We start from the raw sequence: 13,727 nt of genomic DNA, 5'->3' as shown, positions 1-13,727 counted from the left end.
AACCAACTCTGGGTGACACCTTTGGCCAAATCCAAGCATCAAAGCCTCCCTCCTTAGGAAGGAATATCTGTTTTTCATATTACATGCTTTGACTTGCAACGTACAGAAGTCAGAGGTTGAGAATTACTGTGAAAGAAAAATCATTAAAAAGTAGAGATTTACTTTAAATGAAGCATTCAGTTTTTTAGTCTACCAAATCTAATTTATCAAATGTAGCTAAACTTCTGTGAACTTGGCTAATGGCTGATTATCTGTATACCATGTACACACAACATCTTTAATACTTTTATTAATTTGCTTTTTTTTTTTTTTTTTTTTTGACAACACAAGAAGAAACAAAGCTACTCTCTGTCACTTATTTTAATTTACTCCTGTCATCTTCTTCCTCTTGTTTCCCTTCGTGTGCCAAGATTGGGCCTCAAAACAGGATAAAGTGAATGTAAAAGTAAAGTAGCACAAGTCCTCTGGTCAATCAGGTTAAGGATGTAATACAAATAGAAATGAGTTAAACAAATTAATGTCAAGTTAATCTTGACATTAATCAATAATATTAATCATGAGGTATGTCTTATTTTTTTGCCTTGTTTCCTATGCAGACTGATATATTCTTTTAATATGTTATGAAACACTGATAAAAGTCTAATGAAATACCTACATAACCACAGAAATGTGTCCCCTTTGTAGTCTGCTACAGTTACTTTGAAACCAAGGACTGTTTTGAATACATTCGTAATTTCTAGAGGACTTGTCAATATTGTACTTGGTTTCCCCTCATTCTCACCATCCACTCTGCTTCTCTTGCACTGACTAACTTTAGAAACTCCACCATTATCAAATATTTGCCTTGTGGTTCTCTTTCTTCAGATCATTAATAAGCAAACACAGCTCTCAGGGCAGATTGCCAGATGCCACTACTTCTTGCTTTGCAAAATTAACTATTTCTGAATTATGTCACTCTGCTAATAAGTAAATTAAAAACCAAACAGCTTTATTTATTGAAATCAGCATTACATAGAAATTCCCAAATTTTTCAACTCAAGTCAAATAAGACTGCAGTTCTCCATGACAAATGCCACAGGCATATAATGGTTACGAGCTCACAAAGTATGAAACTCTGAAAGTTTAAACATAGCACCATTTAATATGCTAGCACAGGACAGGTAAGGCTTTCATTACATTTTATCATAGAATCATAGAGTACACTGAGTTGGAAGAGATCTTCAAAGATCATCAACTCCAACTCTTGGCTCTAAGGGACCACCCAAAATTCAATTCCAATGTCTGAAAGCATTGTCCAAATACTCCTTGAACTCTGTCAGCTTGGAGCTGTGCCCACTGGGCAGCCCGTTCCATGCCCACCGCCCTGTGGTGCAGACCCTGTCCTTCACCCCCATCTGCCCTCCCCTGACGCAGCTCCATGCCGTTCCCTCGGGCCCTGTCGCTGTCACACAGAGCAGAGCTCAGTGCTGCCCCTCCGCTCCCTGTGAGGAGCTGCAGCCGTCATCAGGCCTCCCCTCAGCTCCTCTGCTCTGGGCTGAATGAACCATCTTTGCAGCCTTCCTTTGGATGCTTTCTAATAATTTTATGTTCTTCTTATGTTGTGGTACCTAAAGCTGCACTCAGTGCTTGAAGTGAGGCTGCACAGCAAAGACTGGGACAATCACTTCCCTTGCCCAGCTGGCAGTGCTGGGCCTGATGCACCACAGCGTACAGCTGGCCCTTCAGGCTGCCAAGGCACACTGCTGACTCAGATTCAACTCGCCATCAACCAGAACATGCAGATCTCTTTCTGTGGGGCTGCTCTTCAGCATCTCATCTTTCCGTCTGTACATACAGTTTGTCTCAGGTGCAGAATCCATCACTTGCTCTATTGAAACTTCACATGGTTGGTGATTGCTTAGCCCTCCAATTTGTCAGCATCTCTCTGCAAGGCCTCTACCATCAAGGGAATCAGCAGGTTCTCCTAATTTAATAGTTTGCAAATTTACTGAGCACAGCTTCAAGTCCTGTATCCAAGTCACTTATGAAAACACTGAAGAGAACTGGCCCTCAAGTGGAGCCCTATGGACCCTCACCAGCCTGATGTAACTCTATTTACCTTAACACCCTGAGTCCCAGCTGTCAGCCAATTGTTCAGCCATTCTATTATTTATTTGTCTATAAGTGTTCTGGACAATTTCCTCAGAAGGATACTGTGAGAAACAGTATCAAAAGCTTTGCGGAAATTCAGAAAGATTGACTGGCTTCCCTTGTTCAGCTAAGTAGGCAAACTAGTCCTAAGAGGACTTTTTTCCTTGTGAACTTGTGTTATCTGTAACCAATAACTATATTGTCTTTCAGGTTTTTTTTCAGTAACTCCCAGAATAATCTTCTTCATAATTTTTCAAGGCACTGAAGTGAAAGATCTATAATTACCAGGGTCTTTCTTGCCCTTCTGGAAAACTGTAACATTTGTTACCTTCCAGACTGGATTCCCAACATCACTGAAGACTAGTTGAGAGAGGTCTCAAGATGACATCAGCCAGCTTTTTGAATAACCTGGGATGAATCCCATCAGGCCTAGTAGACATATAATACATCTACTGGAGCAGCAAATCTGGCATAACATTAGAGCTGGTTGGGAGTTTATCATTATCACAGTCATAGTTCTTCAACTCAGGGCTCTAGTCAAGGCCTATCATCAACGTTAAAGACAGATGTGAAGAAGGCATTAAATGTCTTTGTGTTGTCTACGTCCCTATTTGTGAGGCGACCATCCTCACCAAGTAACTAATCAGTGTAATCTCTGGTCCTCCTTTTTCTGAAAACATACATTTAAAAAGTCCTTTTTGTTGTCCCCCACAGTACTATTTTCGTTCCCCACAGTACTGGTCAACTTCAACCCTAAATAAGCTTTGGCTGTACAAATTTTCTCTCTACAGTGGTGAACAGCACCTATGTAGTACACTGACATCACCTGACCTTGTTTCCAGTGTTAAAAAAGTTACCAACAAAGTGTTTCAGGAATGTTATGGACCTGTTTGTATCAACTGTGTGGTACTCCCAGGTAACACCTAACAAATTGACGTCATCCATTAGCACAAGGGTGGCTGATCTAGAAATATCCCTTCCTTCTTTACATAATAATTAATTTGTGTTGTTGTCCTGGCTGGGTGGTGATAGCAGACTACCACAATGGTATCTACTTGCCTGCTTGTCCCGTAATACTTAGCCAGAAGGTCTAAATCATATCATTGCCAATTGTAAGCTTGATACTACCAAGCTGTTCCATTACATACAGTGCCACACACTGCCTCTCCTGCCCTGTCTGTCCCTCATGAAAAGCCTATAATCGTTCAACATGATACATAAGTCACAGGACTCTTCTTACCAAGGGTTGCTTACACCAACAATGTTGTAAGTCTGGAACAAAGCCAAGGCTTCTAGTTCCTCCTGCTTATTCCTCATGCTGTATGCATTAATGCAGAAAAATTTCACATGTGCTCTAGTGTACCCAGTATCTTGTAGAGAAGACTGAAGGACCTCACTTGCACATGATCCTACAAACTCTGGTGTGTCATCTCACTGCCAGCTTATCACTGGCAAGCCTCGTTTAATCCCTTTTCATCTTCAAGTCTCGTTAAAAGTTCTTTCAATAAGCCCAGAAAAAAAAAACCAAACAATTTTCCCTCTCTGAGAAAGGTACATCTTGTCAAGTGCCAGCAGGCCTGGTGCTGCACTGATCATACTGTGATAAAAAAATCCAAAATTTTGCCAGTGACTCCAGCCTAAAAGCCATGTACTGATAAGCTCTGCCTGGATATTTCTTCTGATATCATTCTGGAAGGATAAAGAAAAACACTATCAGCACTTCCAAACCTTTAACCAATTGTCCCAAGAATCTACAGACCCTTCTGATTGCCCACAATGCCTCTCCTGATCTCATTGTTGCCTACATCAAAAACCATTAATGGTTAGTAATCTGGGGGCTGCACTAGGTTAGGAAGTTTTCTTGTAACATCTTTAATACAGGGGTGCAGCAGACTTCCCCATCAAATGGGTCTAGTCATTGTATTGGGACCTCTTTTCCCAGTCACCAATGACAATAATGACTGTTTTCTCTTATGGAAATGGCTGTAATGCAGGCAGTCGGCTGACTTGCCCATGGCAACTTCTCCAACATATAAGGACAATCATCCACATGATTTTTTGATTGTCTTTCAAGTCCCTATTCCGTCCGGACACCCAGGAAGGTGAGATTTAGCAGTGAGATTTCACAAAGATCTATTTAATTCTATTTTGATAAATTATTTTAGCACAGTCCTGGCTATGACCTGAGCATAATTTTTAAATAATTAATTTTGTAAAATATATAGAAAGTTCTCTCACAGATCAGCATAAGATCTCTTTCACACATCTTTTCTCCCTGAACCTTTCCTAAAGCAATCCTAGACTTGGTGCTGAACTGAAAATCTCAGGGCTCCCTGCTAAACCAAAAAGAAGGTGGAAAAGGATGAGTTGAAGCCTGTGTAGTTTCCTGACAGAGAACTTCAGAATCGATCAGGAGGATGGCGGTGCTGGCAGAAGTGAAATTCACATTTGCTCTGCATTCTTTGGAGAGACTATCAAAGAGGCCGTCTAGCACTAGCAGCCACAGTGAGTTCTACTGTATGGATATCAGTATCTGACTAACTCACCTCACACAAACTTGATGTAGATACAAAATTACACTGAGTTTGAAGAAATGACAGGAAGAAGCAGTAAGTTCTCTCTTCATCATCAAAGCCCCAGTCATTCTGATTTGTAACTCTGCTGTCTGGTTATCCAAGAGCAGACCATCATGGTATCAAAGCTGAATAACCACAAGTAATCCAGCTCTAACAAGATCACATAAACAGCTAAGGGTGTTCTTGAGAAGATTACAACTCCTTCAACTATCTTAAAACCATCTTGCCTATACCTCAGCTTCTTGTAGTGGTCGGAAGAAAAACCCAAAACACCATCCGAGCAACCTTGTATCCTGCTTTTGTATAATTTCTTCATAACTGTGATTGCCTGCACCCTTGTCCTCTGACCATCCTGACAAGTTCAGAGCTGGTCCTACTGGAAGGAACTGGCTTCACGCACATTTTTGATGTAAACAGCTTAGCTATTCTACTTGGATTTTGCAGAGAAAAAAAAAAGTTTTTGTTTCAAACTGTTTGTTTCAAACAAAATAGCTGTCCCAGGAGCAAATGACTGAAGACCTTGCAACTGCTTGCCAGTTTCTACTGAAATCCCACCAGTCTTCTTACTTCTTGATAGATGGGGGTAGCCAGTTCTTTGGCTTTCTCTGCTCCAGCCTCTAAAATCTTTATCAGATAGGTTTTGTCTTCCTGGAGTTTCTTGATTTCATTCCTGACAGGTGTAAATTTTTGAATAACTGCCTCTGCTACCACCATTTTGTAGTGAGCAGTGTCAAGACCAACAGCTTGGTGCAGCACTTCTTCTATGCTAAGTCCAGTTACTGCAGCGTGAATGGACACCAGGTTGGAGACACCAGGGCGACTGGATGGGTCATAAGTCACCTCAGAGGTAAAGTCAGTCACGGCCTTTCGGAATTTCAGCACTATCTCCTCAGGGCTGTCTGCTATGTTAATAGTAGCTAACTTCTGTGGGTCTGACTTAGACATCTTCACTGTTGGATCTCTGAGGGATTTTATTTTCTTTGTTGTACCTTAAGAAAAAAAAGAAAAGTATTAATTATGTACATGGATAGACAATTGTTTATTATGAGAATTGCTAAGAATATTTGGTAGCAGAATGACAGAACTCTCTGTCAAATGCTTAGAAAGGAGTTGTAAGCACAATTATCAAGCCTCCTATTTGCATTCCCTGTCTTTGTAAGTAATTTTTCTCCTCCCCTAACTAAATCAAAACTTACTTCATTTTTTCCTCCTTTCTACATGGAAACTTCTGTGGGGACACAGGAATTAGTTATCTTGAGAGCATGGAATGAACATTAAAGAAAGACTCCCTAACAGTGGGGAAACAGGTTAAATTCATTGGCAAAAAGAAGTCCAGAGGAGATAATTACCTTGTTTTAGGTAGGAAGCTTTATCAACCAAAATTTCTTGTCAACTCTCCCAAATATCAATAAAGACACTAGTTTTCCCTAACCAAACAATAATCAGCTTCATCACAGGGAAGGCACAGTATAGATAAAACAAGTGTAGGTATTGTACAAATTCCTAAGATACACAAAATTAAATAATGACATTAAAGGAATATTGCAAAGTCTTTTATTTAACAGAATCAGCCTGAACTGTTTCAATCTTTCACCAAGAAACGATTCCTGGAGTACACAGAAGTACCTCTGACAGTATACTTATGCTAAATGTTTTTTGACATCTAATAAATTCAACTAAATTCTCCACATACTCTTCACTGACTGATCATGTATCTACTTAAAGAACAATTCAGATGACCCTAGAAGGGGCTCTGTTCTGATACACCTTTTGGAGGAGTCTATTCCTCCAATTTACTTCCCTGTAAATTTGAAGTAGCCCAAACAATGTAGCTGTCTATAGCTAGCGAGTCTGAATAGCTTCCTAACCACTCCATTTATCTAGAACAATTCTTTGGTTTGTATGTACTTGCTCACTTATGCTTCTTGTGAAGAAAGTGAAAAGTTCTTTTTACAGTTTGAACTTTTTATTTTCTGGTAAACAGCCTCACCAGTAGCAGAGACTACATTCATCTTCTCTTTACAGTATTTACTATTTAGTTGTTCATTAGAAACTGCAGAGCTTGCAAAACTCAGTATTTTATAAGCCCCACTCTGTGTCTAACTGGGTCTAACACCATTTTTGTCACAGAGGCTTGAAAACTGAGAAAGGTTTATTACTGTCTGTCTTTTCTAAGGTGAGTGCTCCTTGCCCTTTCGGGGCCGAAGGTCTCTGCTGTGCATTCCTCTACATTACTTACAACAAAGATGCAATGCTTCTTCCTTGCCCAATTTTTCACGTTTCTTAACAAACACACCATTTGCGCTATCTGACTCTCCGTCACCCCCCGGCCTATGACCTTATAGCTCAAAAATGGCTGAGAAGATTTTACTTATAAGTCTCTCTGAGTCTAGGGTAAAAAATGGAAAGTCTGAGGTCTGTAAGAGACCCTTAGTGAAATACGCAAGTATGAATTAAACACAATTAAAAGATTTTCATGCACTGTAGCAATAAACCAACATGCTGTTTAGTATGCTTAATATAAATTACTACTCAGACAATGCAGAATTCTGCATGCTGGAGGTCTTTTGACTTGCTCCTTATACACCTCCTGAACGTAGAAGAGAGTCCATCCCTAAAAGCTCTAGAACTTGAACAGCAGGGCTGACTGACAGATCAGAGCATAACTGTCCCCTACACTAGAATAATAGATGCTGCATACATGCCTCTAACAGGGATTTGTAATGCCTTATGTCCATTTTGGGAGTACAATTTCACAGTCTCTTGTTTCTTGTCACTTTTTCATTTTCTACTCTTTTAGCATCAGTCTTCTCTTTTCCTAGTCCTGGAAATTATTTCCACAATATTTAAATTTATCTTCAGACTTGAAGAGCAATTTAGGGAAAAAAATAAACTACAAAAAAACCCATAAAGATTGGCTTACTCAAAATGGCTTTAGGCACAGGAAAGAATTCTCCATATTTCTTGTTAAAATGTTGTGCTATATCTTGAGCTAGTTCCAGGTGCAGGACTTGATCTTCTCCAACGGGAACATGTGTCGACCTTTTAATAAAAGACAGATACAGGAAACTCAACAAAGCTCTTCGGTCCTGCTGAAATGTTACTCTGCCATTACTAAGGGCCAGAGTGAGCTGAATACTCAGCCAGCTAGGTAGAGGTGCTGTGTGAACAAGATCCTTAACTGATTGCTCATACTCATCCCAGTATGAATTTGCTTTTTTGTGGTGAACTGAAGCATATCTCCAAGGGTAAAAATAACTTTTCTCAAAAACATGTACGGTAAAGATATCAATAAGAGCAAATAATTAAACTCAGCCCAAAGAAAGGTTTTGGTCCTATCTCCTGCTGTATCCTTAGAGATCAAAGAGCTTGTGTTAGATTTGGTGAACAAAGCAATTAAGATCTGCCAGGCATAATGTCCTAACTTTCCTTGTCATGTCCCAGCAAGATGTAACTATTGTTAAGTTAGTATTGTGGGTTTACCAATGGAAGAAAAGAAGAGAGTGGCTCTTTCTCATGGTTCACAATTATATAAATATAATGTGGGCCAGCGTTTCTACCCACAAGTACTATCTTTCCTAGATTAGGATTGTTAGGATCAAAGGATCATTTGATCTTCTGTACTAAGCTCTACAGCGTGAATGCAGTTCTGGAGGAAAATACAATCTGCATCTGAGGACATGAGAAGATGAAGATTCCATTACTTCCCCTGGTGATTCTTTCCCACACTTAATCATACTTACTAAAAATATGTGATTCTTATAGATTAAGCTGACTTGAAGTTTTGCCAACTTTTGATTACTCTCCCCTCCCTCCAAGCAGATTTTTCCTTCCTAAAGCCTGTAGGGTATTCAGCTCTGAATCTTGGACATGTTCCAGTGTAAAGAACTTCACTGTGCATCTTTTATGTTCCCAGAAAATTTTCGTTCAACATGGTACTTCTTCCTTTGAACTCTAAATTACTGGGTAGACATCCAGAAATCAATTTGTCCACCTTTATCCCCCATCAAATAGTCAGCAAGGCAACCTAAAAAGTTACAGTAGCCAATAGGAAATCACAGTGGCCTACAACTAACAAAAAGAAAATAAGGTACCATAATCAATATACTTTAAGCAGGTCAAAAGAAATGTTTCCATATGACAAAACGGTTCCATATTCACAAAGTTTGCCACTAAACAGAAAACATATTGTTTTTATAAATGTCTCTGCTGCTTTTTAAAAATATTTCTGTCCTGTTGCTATTTTTGTTCCTTTCTGTCACATATTTACCTTCTGCCCATTTTCCTTTTTCTTTGATCCTTGGTTCATCTGAATTCATACTGTTTTTCCCCTCCTCCTGCTCTTAATTCCTCTTTGTGACTACTCTTCCCTTCCTGTGTTTCCATTTCTCCCTGATTCCTGTTCCCTATATTATGTTTTTACATTTAAACACTCCTTATTAAAGATACTATGTGAAATTTCTTCAAAGAGATATTGTTTCTCTTTCACTTCCTTGTTTTGTGCTCTGTTTGGACAACCTGCTGTTAATACACATAGTAGCAAACAAACCACAGGCTTCACTAAAGAAAGATGAATCAAATGATCTTACTAGAGACAGAAGAGACATACATGGTTGAATTCAATCACCCAAAGTAGCATAATTTCCAATAAAGTTGTCTACTTAAAATACTGCTTTATAATCAAATAAGCCTTGCTGTTCAAAAGATCATTTTAATGTTCAGATTCTTCCTTTTGCTTGCTTATTTTTTTTTAATCTATTATTTTTTTAGATAAAATTCACATCAATTAGAAGTATCATGTACTAGTCCTCCTACATTACTGTCCTCTCCTACTAACGAGCACTGACGATTAAATACATTTTTGAGGAGTTAACAACTTGCAACTTCTTGATCACTCTGTCCTCGTAGTTCCGTGCTACTTTGCTGTCCCAACAAGCATTCACAACTTCACTTCAAGAAATTCCACAAAATACATACACTTGGAATATAAAAATAACTAATACACAATACACTGCCCCTGATACTTATTGAGACAGTTTAAAATGTACCATGAAATACAACAAGATCTATCAGCTGGGGTATATGTAGTCAGCTCAAGTATCTCTACAGTATACTGCATAAGATAAAGTATACTTAATTAAAAAAAAAAAAACAAACCTGTACAAATGTTTATGCATATGCAATATGTATCATTAAAATCAGTGTGCTGTAATTCCCTGAGAATTGCTCTGAGATGACCAGCTTTTTCTGTTTATAGCCATGAGAGTTGCTTTTAACCCAGGCTAGATTTCAACCAGCCACTGGAAAAGTAAAAAGCTGTCATCCATTTCCAATTTTCTTATCTAATCACACCCAGCTCCCCCACTTAGTAAGTTGGCATGTTGACCTGATGAATATTCACTTTAAGGCAGCTGAATAGACATTGCCCATGGGCTCACATTCTGTCTCTTACTTGTACAGCAAAATATCTGCTGCTTGAAGAACAGGATAAGTCAACAAACCGACATTTCCATCGTTATTCTGGCTGGCACATTTCATCTGTTTGGAAAAGAAAAAGAGAGAAATCACATTTTTGGCTAACAGTGTCAAAGTCCGTGATTTTAGTTAGTTAGAGCTCTAACTAATTTGAGTGTAGGTTCAGCTACTGTGTTCATTCATCATGTAACTCTAGAGAAAAAGCACGCTATGTAGAATCTGCTTCTTGTGAATCTTGCTTCTTTGTTTTATATTCTATGTTTATGTATTTTCCTACACTGTTCTAATACAGTAGCAGCAAGAAAACATAAGCTTTTCTTCCTCTTTGGAATCCAGAATGATTACAAATACAAAATAGTCAGGCTGGGTTATTATAATGATAAGACCTACTTCTAAAATAGTATTTTTTAAAGCTGGACTATTATAATGATAATCTCTACCTCTAAAACAGTATTTTTGAAAGTAATTTTCTGAAACACTTTATAATCAAGATATAGAAAGGCATTAGTAGTTGTATTTCACTGACGAGAGATCAAAACATAGAGATCACAGTCCTCAAAATGGTCAGTGACAACCAGGAGGAGAATCCAGAACTGCAGAGGCAGGGTCCAGCATTCTCTCCATTGGTTCCCACTGTCTCACTGTCCCAGTCCATTCACTTCCTTTACCATCACATGGTATGGATCACTTAAATCAATATATTCTAGCGATAGATAATTTAGTCTGTTCCAGCAACAATATAACTATTTTTTAACAATAGTTAACTACATTAAAACTCTTAAAATCTTTATTAGTTCATTAAGACTATACAAATAACTTTCAATTTTTCTCACCCTATCATACAGATCCTGTCTTCTCTCTATATCCCAAGTGCTCAGGAAACTTACTGTGCAAAGCCTAGCACCTGTAACACTTACTTACAGATTTGGAAAGTCAATCCAGTCTAAGTAGGATTTAAGAGCTTAACTTTAGAACCTTGGGTTTGAAAAGGTTGGCTTTAATTTATGCCATGCATTAACACTGGTTGCTGTATTTAAGTTTTACTGTTTTTATTTAATTAAGAAGAAAAACAGGAAAAAAGAAAACATCTGGATGTATTTAAGACTTCTCTGAACTCTGCAAGCCAAACTGCTCTTAAGGATTTTTTTCCCTTTTTTGATACTTCTCTCTCCTGCCTTTTGTTTTTTTCTGTTACTAAACGCCAAATAAAATCCAAGGAAATGAAATGTATCTACGCAGTTGATGTGGTAATGCTGATACAGTACCAAGATTAAAATGAGCATGAAACTCATAACAGCAAACAATCAAGGTTCATTAACTTTATAATTGAGAACAATTTCAGCATTTTAAGTCTATACTCCTCCCCAAACATACATTTCTTGCGATGTTTCTTTTTCACCTATTCCATAAGATTTACAGAACAGCCACTTCCTTTTATGGAACTCCTTAATCAGCATGGCTCGAAGTTTCGAAGCTTGTAGTTTTATGCATACAGGGATCAAAATAACTCCAAACATGTTAAGAAAATCAGTTTAATAAAATGAATTAAATAATTCTTCCCATTTGGGTACAGCTACTGCAAGTAGTTTCTGCCCAAGAAAATGTATTTTCTTCTTTTTACTGTTGTATGAATTCTTAACCCTAAACCAAGGATAACAAAGATACAGTTTATACTCAACAAATAACAAGTATTTCAAAGACAACAATTGTATTGAATTCTCATATACTTTATTTTAACTTACTAAACTGTTCATACCTTCCACTGGGGCAAACGTAGTAACCGTGGCACATTAGTTAAGCATCCAAGAATCCAGGCAAGTTCTGTGTGCTCAGGAACCTGAAAGCACAAAGTCAGAACATATTTTAAACTTCTGCGTTTTTTATGTCTGTTTTCTCTAAACCAATACAGATAATACCTGAGATCAGAAAATCATTTATTTGTGTGGATATGTATATATATATTCTATAGTAAGGCCAGCAGTGAGAAACTAACTGAAAGTTTTGGATGCAGCGCAGACTGAGCAGCAGAGCAAGGCTCTAGATCCTGACAACTCACATTATAATAAAGAAATAAATTGCTTGAACAATAGTAACAGCGTTGAACTTGCATAAAAATTAGCTGCATGTCAGTCACTGTGCCACAGCTTCCTCACATCTTCAGATAATCAAAGTCTTTTTCTCATTTCCAGTCCATATTTACTGTAAAAGCCAAAAGTCACCCAAACTAAATTTCTTCTGCACCACAGTCCTGCTTGTACTTGCTTCCCTTACTTGTCCTGCCTAGTCTCAGTAATGCCCTCCAACGATGGGCCCAGAAGCCCCATTTAAACTCAGACCTCCATGTCTCTAACTGAACTATGTTATACTTCAGCATGTCTGAAATTATAATATCAGATAAGCAAGTCTAACATGTAGATCCAACCCTCCTACCACAGAAAGGTTGCCACTCACTAGACCAGGCTGCCCAGGGCCACAATCAACATGGCCTCTAACACCTCCGGGGATGGGGCATTCATAGCTTCCTTATGTAGCTTATGCCAGTGCCTCACTGCCCTCTGGGTAAAGAATTTCTTCCTGATACCTAACCAAAATCTCCTCTCTTTTAGTATAAAGTTATTCCATCTCTCCTGTTACTATCAGACCTGGTTAAAACAAATAAGCAAACAAACAAACCCTCAAGTATTGCAAGACTGCAATGAGGCCTCCCCAGAGCCTTCTCTTCTCCAAGCTTAACAAACCCATCTCCAACAGGCTTTCCTCACAGGACAGGTGCTCCAGCCTTCTGATCATCTCCGTGGCCCTTCTCTGGACCCGCTCCAACACCTCTACATCTTTCTTGTGCTGGAGGCTCCAGGTCTACATGCAGTGTACTGCAGGCAAGCCCTCACAAAGGCAGAGTACAGGGGGACAATCATCTTCCTCTCCCTGCTGGCCATCCCTCTTTTCATGCAGTCCAGGATATAGTTGGCTTTCCAGGATGCAAGTACGCTCTGCCGGCTCATGACAAGCTTTTGTTTCACCAGGACCCCCAAGCCCTTTCTACAGGGCTGCTCTCCATGTGTTCTGCTCTCAGTCTGTACACATATCTGGGACTGCCCTGACCCAAGAGCAACATCTTGTACTTGGCCTTGTTGAATCTCAGTAGGTTCATGTGGGCCCACTTTTCAAGCTTGTTGAGGTCCCTCTGGATGGCATCCCTTCCTTCTACTGTGTCAACTGCCTTCTTCCTTCCACTGTGTCAGCTTGGTGTCATCTGCAAACCTGCTGAGGGTGTACTCCATCCCACTGTCTATGTCACTGATCAAGATGTTGGAGAGTATTGATAGCAAGATGGAACCTACCTATCACTCACCTCCACCTGGACACAGAACCACTGATCACAGTCCAGTGGCTGCAACATCCAATTCTTTATCCACCAAACAGTCCAGCCTTCAAATCCACATCTCTTCAATTTTGAGATAAGGATGTGGTGTGGGACCATATCAAAGGTTTTGCAGAAATACAGTTAGACAGCTTCAGCTGCTCTTCTCTTGTCCACCAATGCTG

At 39.1% G+C, this 13,727-nt stretch overlaps 1 protein-coding gene across 3 annotated transcripts in view; it reads right to left on the bottom strand.

The window, feature by feature from the left end:
• Positions 1 to 1,121: 1,121 nt before the first annotated feature.
• Positions 1,122 to 13,727, bottom strand: part of WARS2 (tryptophanyl tRNA synthetase 2, mitochondrial) — a 43,887-nt gene continuing 31,281 nt past the window's right edge. For all 3 annotated transcript variants that reach the window (XM_031613001.2, XM_090149875.1, XM_090149882.1), the window contains 4 exons: positions 11,938 to 12,018; positions 10,159 to 10,244; positions 7,630 to 7,748; positions 1,122 to 5,695 (listed from right to left, as the gene is read on the bottom strand). In XM_031613001.2, coding sequence (XP_031468861.2) covers positions 5,247 to 5,695; positions 7,630 to 7,748; positions 10,159 to 10,244; positions 11,938 to 12,018 — 735 coding nt within the window. In that variant the 3' untranslated portion in view covers positions 1,122 to 5,246. The remainder of the gene's footprint in view (positions 5,696 to 7,629; positions 7,749 to 10,158; positions 10,245 to 11,937; positions 12,019 to 13,727) is intronic.

This window comes from Phasianus colchicus, chromosome 1, assembly GCF_987193195.1.
Source record: "Phasianus colchicus chromosome 1, bPhaCol1.hap1.1, whole genome shotgun sequence".
NCBI lineage: Eukaryota > Metazoa > Chordata > Aves > Galliformes > Phasianidae > Phasianus > Phasianus colchicus.
Note: the sequence above shows the minus strand (reverse complement) of the source record. Positions and strands in the feature narration are given on the sequence as shown.